This window comes from Heterodontus francisci, chromosome 5 (assembly GCF_036365525.1).
Source record: "Heterodontus francisci isolate sHetFra1 chromosome 5, sHetFra1.hap1, whole genome shotgun sequence".
NCBI lineage: Eukaryota > Metazoa > Chordata > Chondrichthyes > Heterodontiformes > Heterodontidae > Heterodontus > Heterodontus francisci.
This window is the reverse complement of record NC_090375.1, coordinates 12065859-12075497: the sequence shown is the minus strand read 5'-3', so window position 1 is coordinate 12075497 and position 9639 is coordinate 12065859. Positions and strand designations below refer to the sequence as shown.

Below are 9639 nucleotides of genomic sequence, written 5' to 3'. Positions count from 1 at the left end.
AACCGCTGCAGTCCATTTGGTGTCGGTTCACCCACAGTGCTGTTAGGAAGGGAGTTCCAGGATTGTGACCCAGCGACAACGAAGTACAGCGATATAGTTCCAAGTCAGGATGGTGTGTGGCTTGGAGAACTTGCAGGTGGTGTGCCCATGCATCTGCTGCCCTCGTCCTTCTCGTTGGTAGAGGTCACAGGTTTGGAAGGTGCTGGCGAACGAGCCTTGGTGAATTGCTGCAGTGCATCTTGTAGATAGTACACACTGCTGCCACTGTGCTTCGATGGTGAAGGGAGTGAATGCTGAAGCTGGTGGATGAGGTGCCAATCAAGCAGGCTGCTTTGTCCCAGATGGTGAAGTTTCGAGTGTTGTTGGAGCTGCACCCATGCAGGCAAGTGGAGAGTTTTCCATCACATTTCTGACTTGTGCCTTGTAGATGGTGGACAGGCATTGGGGAGACAGGTGCGGAGTTACTTGCCACAGAATTCCCAGCCCCTGACCTGCTAATATAACCACAGTATTCATGTGGGTGCTCCAGTTCAGCTTCTGGTCAATGGTAACCCTCGGATATTGATAGTGGGGGGTTCAGCGATTATGGCCACTGCTTCCACAATTTCCATTCTTACTTCGCTCAGTATCCTGGTGACCTACAGACAGCCTTGTTAATACATCCTCAATCAATTTTCAGCCCATCCAGTGTCTCAATTATCTCCTCTTTCAGTAGAGCATTAGGAAGCATCTTCTTCCTTGGTGAAGACAGGTGCAAAGTACTCATTCAGTATCTGAACCCTGCCCTCTGCCTTCATGCATAAATTCCCCTTTAGAACATAAGAACCAGGAGCAGGAGTCGGCAATTCAGTCCCTCGTGCCTGCCCCACCATTCATTACTATCATAGCTGAACTCATCTCGGCCTCAATTCCACTTTTCTGCCTGTTCTCCATAACCCTTCACTGATTAAAAATCTGTCTATCTCCTCCTTAAATTTACTCAATGTCCCGGCATCTGTATTACACAGACTCACAACCCTTTGAGAGAAGTAATTTCTCATCTCTATTTTAAATCAGCTACCCCTTATCCTAAAACTATGACCTCTTATTCTAGATTGCCCCACAAGAGGAAACATCCTCTCTACGTCTACTTTGTCTATCCCCTTAATCATCTTATCTCCCTCGACTAGATCTCCTCTCATTCTTCTAAACTCGAGAGAGTAAAGGCCTAAACTGCTCAATCTCTCTTCATGACAAACCCCTAATCTCTGGAATCAATCTAGTGAACCTCCTCTGAACTGCCTCCAGTGCAACTCCATCCCTCCTCAAGTAAGGGGACCAAAACTTTACACAGTACGTCAGGTGTGGTCTCACTAATTGCCTTGTACAGTTGCAGCAACACTTCCCTACTTTTATACTCCATTCCTTTAGCAATAAATGCCAAAATTCCATTTGCCTTCCTTATTACCTGCTGCACCTGCATACTAGTTTCTGCGATTCATGCACGAGGACACCCAGATCCCTTTGCACCGAAGCACTCTGAAGTTTCTCTCCATTTAGATAATAATTTGCCTTTCTATTCTTCCGACCAAAATGGATAACCTCACACACGTTCAACTCCATCTGCCAAATTTTGGCCCATTCACCTAACCTATCCATATCCATTTATAAATTTCTTATTTCTTTATTGCAACTTACTATCCCACCTATTTTAGTGTCATCTGCAAATCTGGCTACAGTACCTTCTATCCCTGCATCCACGTTATTAATATAGATTGCAAATAGTTGGGGCCCCGAGGACCGAACCCTGTGGCACCCCACTAGTTACATCTTGCAAACCAGAAAAGGACCCATTTACCCCGACTGTTTTCTGTTGGTTAGCCAATCCTCTATCCAAGCTAATAAATTGCCCCTAACCCCATGTGATCTTACCTTGTGTATTAACCTTTTGTGCGGCACCTTATCAATGCCTTCTGGAAGTCCAGATATACTACATCTACAGGATCTCCATTATCCACTTTACTTGTTACATCTTGGAAGAACTCTAGCAGGGTCCCTAAATCGGCCCCACTCCTCCTTTTACAACATTTTTACTATCTATATGCCTATTAGAAGACTTTTGGATTCCCTTTTATGTCAGCTGCCAGTCTCTTCTCATACTCTTGCTTTGTTTGTCCTACCTTCCCCCTCAAGAGAGTGCAGCCAAACCATATCCTCTTTAAAGACAGCCCATTGTTAAGTTACTGTTTTTCCTGCCATCATTGATTGCAATTGACCTGGGCCAAATCCATTCTCACCCTACTGAAATTAGCCCTCCCCCATTAAATTATCTTTACTCTAGATTGCTCCATTTCCTTTTCACAGCTAACCTAAACTTTATGATACTATGATCACTGTCCCCTAAATATTCTCCCACTGACACTTGACCCACTTCATTCCCCAGAACCAGATCTAGCAATGCCTCCTTCCTCGTTAGACTGGAAACACACTGATCTGGAAAATTCTCCTGAACACACTTCATAAACTCTTCCCCTTTCTGCCCTTTACACTCTTATCATGCCAGTCTAGGTTAAAGTGCCCCATTATAAATAAGCTATAATTTCCTTGCAAATTTGTTCCTCTATATCCCACAATTTGGTGGCCTATAGAATACACCCAATAGTCTAATGGTACCTCTATTATTTATTAGATCTAGCCAAATAGATTATATCCTTGACCCCTCCGGGACATCATCTCTCTCCAGTGCTGTAGTATTATCCTGAATCAATACTGGCACTCCTCCTCCTTTCTTTCCCCTTCCCCACCTTTCCTGAACACCCTGTATCTGGGAATATTTAGTACTTAGTCCTTTTTTGAGCCAGGTCTCTGCTATCACAACATCATATTCCTCCGTGTCTTTCTACACTTGCAGCTCACTAACCTTATTCATCATGCTCTGTGCATTCACATACATGCACTACAAACCTATATTATATGTAGTAAATAATTTCAGTAGAGGTACTCCATGGAAGGCTCAGAAATGCACCTGAGCCTTAACCTTGCATCTGCCAACTGCTCATGCAAAAAAAAGAATTCTGATTAAAGTGAATGATGCCAATGGAGAGAATAATAACATTTTATATCCACATTAAGCTTTCTCTATTCATTTCCCGTGAGGTACTTCATTCCCAAATGCCTAACACGGAGGTGGAGGGACGACATGATAGAGGTTTACAAAGTTATGAGCGGCATGGACAGAGTGGATAGTCAGAAGCTTTTTCCCAGGGTGAAAGAGTCAGTTACTTGGGGACATCGGTTTAAGGTGCGAGGGGCAAAGTTTAGAAGGGATGTGCGAGGTAAGTTCTTTACACAGAGGGTGGTGAGTGCCTGGAACTTGCTGCCGGGGAAGGCGGTGGAAGTAGGTACGATAGCAACGTTTAAGAGGCATCTTGACAAATACATGAATAGGATGGGAATAGAGGGATACAGTCCCCGGAAGTGCAGAAGGTTTTAGTTTAGACAGGCATTAAGATAGGTGCAGACTTGGAGGGCTGAATGGCCTGTTCCTGTGCTTTGTTCATAGCCATGTGAACTCTACCTATTAAAATCAGGCACGCTGGTTAAGAGTCCCAATAATGTCGAACTGTGGTGTATCGATTCTTGAAATTAGACTCGGGACATGAAGTGAATTTCAAAACTCGAGATTGAATTGAAGACCCATTCAGCCCCAAATTATACACGACAGCTCTTGTACTTATCTGAAAAGGAGATGAGAATGAGCATTGTGCAGTTTGCACCGCTGACCTCCATACTTCGCTTCGATTTCTGGCAAAATAAAGTCCAGGTGGTGATAGAGAAGCATCCAGTTTTTAAAAAAAAAAAACTTTGATTGGGATTGCTCAGGGACAGTTTTCTCCCTCCCCAGGAGGTATATAAACATATCAATTAGGAGCAGGAGTTGGCCACTCGGCCCTTTGAGCCTGCTCTGCCATTCAATTACTTCATAGCTCAACTGATTACTCCACATTTCCACCTACACCCAATAACCTTCCACCCCCTTGCTAATCAAGAATCTATCTACCTCTGCCTTCAAAATATTCAAATACTCTGCATCCACCACCTTTTGAGGAAGAGAATTCCAAAGACTCACGACCCTCTGAGAAACAATTTCTCCCTCATCTCTGTCTTAAATGAGCAACGCCTTATTTTTAAACAGTGTTCCCTAGTTCCAGATTCTCCCGCAAGGGGAAACATCCTTTCCACATCCATCCTGTCAAGACCCCTCAGGATCTTCTATGTTTCAATCAAGTCATCTCTTACTCTTCTAAATTCCAGCAGAAACAAGCCTAGCCTGTCCAATCTTTCCTCATAAGACAGCCTGCCCATTCCAGGTATTAGTCCAGTAAACCTTCTCTGTACTGCCTCTAATGCATTTACATCCTTCCTTAAATAAGGAGATCAGTACTGTACACAGTACTCCAGATAAGGTCTCACCAATGCCCTGTATAGCTGAAGCATAACCTCTTTACTTTTGTATTCAGTTCCCCTCGTGATAATTGACAGCATTCTATTAGCTTTCCTAATTACGTGCTACACCTGCATACTAACTTAATTCAATTCATGCACCAGGACACCCAGATCCCTCTGCACCTCAGAGCTCTGCAATCTCTCACCATTTCAATAATATGCTTTTTTATTCTTCCTGCCAAAGTGGACAATTTTGCATCTTCAATTCCTACTCCACAGCTAACTCTCAGAGCAAATGTGCACCACTGCTAGAGTAACTGCTACACACTTCTAAATCTGCACTCCATCCAGATCAGTCGATGGGTTGCCAGAGCACTCAACTGATGGGCCCATTACCACTTCTGAGCTACCTTTGCAGACATGGGAACACCACCATCTACAAAATTCCCTAATTCACAGGCCATCCTGACTTGAAAATAAATAGTCATTCCCTCACTGTCATTGGGTCAAAATCCTTGAACTCCCTAACAGCACTGTGGGCGCCTTCACCACACAGACTGCAGCCGCTCAAGTCGGCAGCTCACCACCACCTTTTCAAGGGCAATTGGGGATGGAAAATAAATGCCAGTCCTGTTAGTGAAGCCCACAAACCATGAATACATCAAAAAAAATTATTAGACGGGTCAAAAGTCATTTTGTACACATGGAAACCCATTGTGTTAAAAGTTCAGTTTAAATGCTGTAATTCGTAAAAGTGGATTTTTCAGGCAATTACCAGGGCTACTGTCACATTATCCATCCTCACACCACATTCCTATTTTCATCTTCACACATTGCCTTTTTATTTCCAGCTTTTGCCATCAGCCTGCCAGCTGTCATTTTCTTAGTTGCGATTTGTATGTTGATCTTAACCACACAAGAATATGGCTTTCTGATCAGGAATACTTCCTCAGTATTGGTCTTCATCCCAGCATCAAACGAAAACGTGCAAGAGGGTCTCTAGGATTTGACCTTAAATATTCCGAAGCCCCAGGACATCGATGCAGGAATTCCTCAAGGTAGCGTCCTAGGCCTAACCATCATCAGCTGCTTCAATGACTTTCCCTCCATCATAAGGTCAGAAGTGGAGATGTTTGTTGATGAGTGTACCATTCACTACTCCTCAGATACCAAAATAATCAGTGTCCGCATGCAGCAAGACCTGGACAACATATAGGCTTGTGCTGATAAGTGGCAAGTAACATTCGCGCCACAATAATGCCAGGCAATGACTACACTCAAACATGAGATCCCTTTGACTTTCAACATCATTACCATCGCTGAAACCCCATCATCAACATTCAGGGGGGTTACCAGAAGCTTAACTGGACCAGCCATATAAATAGTCTGGCTACAAGAGCAGGTCAGAGACTGGGAAATCTGCAGCGAGAAACTCACCTCCTGACTCCCCAAAGCCTTTCCACCATCTACAAGGCACAAGTCAGGAGTGTGATGGAATGCTCTCCACAGGCCTGAATGGGTGCAACTCCAACAACACTCAAGAAGCTCGACACCATTCAGGACAAAGCAGCCCGCTTGATTAGCAGCCCATCCACCACCTTCACCTTCAACATTCACTCCGTCCACCTCCGGCGCACAGTGGCAGCAGTGTGCAACATCTACAAGATGCACTGTGGCAACTCGTCTTGCCTCCTTTGACAGCACCTTCCAAACCCTCGATCTCTACCACCTAGAAGGACAAGGGCAGCAGACACAGACACCACCTGCACATTCCCCTCGAAGTCACACACCATTCTGACTTGGGTCTGTATCACCATTCCTTCACTGTCACTGGGTCAACAAAAACCTGCAACTCCCTCCTGAACAGCACTGTGGGTGTACCTACAGCAGATGAACTGCAGCAGTTCAAGAAGGCAGCTCACCACTACCTTCTCAAGGGCAATTAGAGATGGGTAATAAATGCTGGCCTGGCCAGTGATGTTTACATCCCATTATAGAATTTTAAAAACCCTGTCCTTTTCCTTTTGGAAACATTTATACAACACTTATTCCGTTTTGTAATCAAAGGAACACAGATGATAGCAACGAAAGCTGTCCCACTAAGCTACAATTTCAGGAAAGTCGGCCATGGCCAAAACAACTTGAACAACGTTCCTTCTCAATTTTCTTTGCACTGAGTGGGCTACAAACTCATTTGAATACTGCTCTTTTGTCTAGGAGTAGTTTAGATTTTAAAAAGGTCATAACTTGCATAATGCTGGGAATGTTTTCCGATGGACTGACGAAGTTACGAGCAGCCTGTTTGTTTCAAAGTGCGGCACATTCCAGGTTGCTGTGTGTCTTGCATGCCCGCATCTTGGAGGAAAATTGCTCAAGGCAGACAAACTTGTCTCCTTGCACAGTCAGCAGTACAGATACACTGGAATACAGCAAGAAAACGACACCAGGAAGCATCCTACAGTATCCAGAAGCTCCCACATTATGAAGTAAAAGCTATCCTTACCTTTGCTAATCGTAGCATTGTTTCTCTTTCATCTTCATCTTTTCGCTGCTTTTCTAGCTGATCCAACTGTTCAAAAAACTTCAGCTGCGACCGGGTATCATTCAATAGGCTGTATCGGTCATCGTCCTGCAGGATTATAATCAGCAAGTGAGTCAAGCTGTTAAATGCTGCTCTTAGCAAATACAAGTTGCTTAAATTAATTTCGCAATGAAGTTTTAGTTCGTTCTCAGGATGTGGGCATCGCTGGCATGGCCAGCATTTACGAACATATATACACACGAATTAGAAGGAGTCAGCCCCTCGAGCCTGCTCCACCATTCAAAAAGTTCATGGCTGAACGGATAACCCCACATTTCCACCTACCCCCAATAACCTTTCAACCCCTTGCTCATCAAGAATCTATCTACCTCTGCCTTAAAAATATACAAAGACTCTGCTTCCACAGCCTTTTGAGGAAGAGAATTCCAAAGACTCACGACCCTGAGAAACAATTTCTCCTCATCTGTCTTCAATGGGCGACCCCTTATTTTTAAACAGTGTTCCCTAGTTCAAGATTCCCCCACAAGGAGAAACATCCTTTCCACATCCAGCCTGTCAAGACCCCTCAGGATCTTGTATGTTTCAATCAAGTCGCCTCTTACTCTTGTAAATTCCAGCAGAAACAAGCCTAGCCTGTCCAATCTTTCCTCGTAAGACAGCCTGCCCATTCCAGGTATTAGTCCAGTAAACCTTCTCTGTACTGCCTCTAATGCATTTACATCCTTCCTTAAATAAGGAGACCAGTACTGTACACAGTACTCCAGATAAGGTCTCACCAATGCCCTGTATAGCTGAAGCATAACCTCCCTACTTTTGTATTCAATTCCCCTTGTGATAAACAATAACACTATTAGCTTTCCTAATTATGTGCTATGCCTGCATACTATCCTTTTGCAATTCATGCACTAGGGCACCCAGATCCCTCTGCATCTCAGAGCTCTGCAATCTTTTATCGATCGTTACTAATTGCCCTTGAGAACATTTCAGAAATCAGATCAGAGTCAAGTGCATTGCTGAGAGTCAGGAGTCAGATATAGGCCACACCAAGTAAGGACAGCAGATTTCCTTCCCACAAGGATGTTGGTGAATCAGATGGCTTTTCATGAAAATCCAACAGTTACACGGTCACCATTACTGAGACAAGCTTTTTGTTCCAGAATGAAACCAGACGGACCACCTGGCATTGACAACGGCAAACCCAGCCCCGTCGACCCTGCAAAGTCCTCCTTACTAACATCTGGGGGCTTGTGCCAAAGTTGGGAGAGCTGCCCCACAGACTAGTCGAGCAACAGCCTGACATAGTCATACCTTACAATGTCCCAGACACTGCAATCACTATCCCTGGGTATGTCCTGTCCCACCGGCAGGACAGACCCAGCAGAGGTGGTGGCACAGTGGTCTACAGTGGGGAGGGAGTTGCCCTGGGAGTCCTCAACATCAACTCCGGACCCCATGAAGTCTCATGGCATCAGGTCAAACATGGGCAAGGTAACCTCCTACTGCCCTCCATCAGCTGATGAGTCTGTACTCCTCCATATTGAACATCACTTGGAGGAAGCACTGAGGGTGGCAAGGGCACAAGATATGCTCTGGGTGGGGAACTTCAATGTCCATCACAAAGAGTGGCTCAGTAGCACTGCTACTGACTGAGCTGGCCGAGTACTAAAGGACATAGCTGCTCGATTGGGTCTGCGGCAGGAGGTGGGGGGAACAAACATGAGGGAAAAACATACTTGACCTTGTCCTCACCAATCTGCCTGCCGCAGATGCTTCTGTCCATGACTGTATTGGTAGGAGTGACCACCGCACAGTCCTTGTGGAGACAAAGTCCTGCCTTCAGATTGAGGATACCATCCATCGTGTTGTGTGGCAATACAACCATGCTAAATGGGACAGATTTCGAACAGATCTAGCAATGCAAAACTGGGCATCATGAGGCGCTGTGGGCCATCAGCAGCAGAATTGTACTCAACAACAATCTGTAACCTCATGGACTGGCATATCCCCCACTCTACCATTACCGTCAAGCCAAGAGACCAACCCTAGTTCAATGAAGGGTGCAGGAGGGCATACCAGGAGCAGCACCAGGCATACCTCAAAATGAGGCGTCAACCTGGTGAAGTTACAACCCAGGACTACTTGCATGCCAAACTGTATAAGCAGCATGCAATAGACAGAGCTAAGCGATCCCATAAACAACGGATCAGATCTATGCTCTGCAGTCCTGCCACATCCAGCCGTGAATGGTGGACAATTAAACAACTAACTGGAGGAAGTGGCTTCACAAATATCCCCATCCTCAATGATGGGGGAGCCCAGCACATCAGTGCGAAAGATAAGACTGAAGCATTTGCAACCATCTTCAGCCAGAAGTGCCGAGTTGATGATCCATCTCAGCCCCCTCCTGAAGTCCCCAGCATTACAGATGCCAGACTTCAGCCAATTTGATTCACTCCGCGTGATAGCAAAAAACTGAAGCCACTGGATACTGCAAAGGCTATGGGCCCTGACAATATTCCAGCAATAGTGCTGAAGACCTGTGCTACAGAACTTACCGCGCCCCTAGCCAAGCTGTTTCATTATAGCTACAACACTGGCATCTACCCGGCAATGTGGAAAATTGCCCAGGTATGTCCTATGCACAAAAAGCAGGATAGGTCCAACCTGGCCAA

General features: G+C 45.2%; 1 protein-coding gene across 5 annotated transcripts in view; it reads right to left on the bottom strand.

Moving 5' to 3' along the window:
- Positions 1 to 9639, bottom strand: part of LOC137369733 (transcription initiation factor TFIID subunit 4-like) — a 190562-nt gene that overhangs the window by 86432 nt on the left and 94491 nt on the right. For all 5 annotated transcript variants that reach the window (XR_010975002.1, XM_068031115.1, XM_068031116.1 and 2 more), the window contains exon 12: positions 6929 to 7054. Coding sequence is in view for 4 of the 5 variants with exons in the window: in XM_068031115.1 (XP_067887216.1) it covers positions 6929 to 7054 (126 nt within the window). In the remaining variant the exon portion in view is untranslated. The remainder of the gene's footprint in view (positions 1 to 6928; positions 7055 to 9639) is intronic.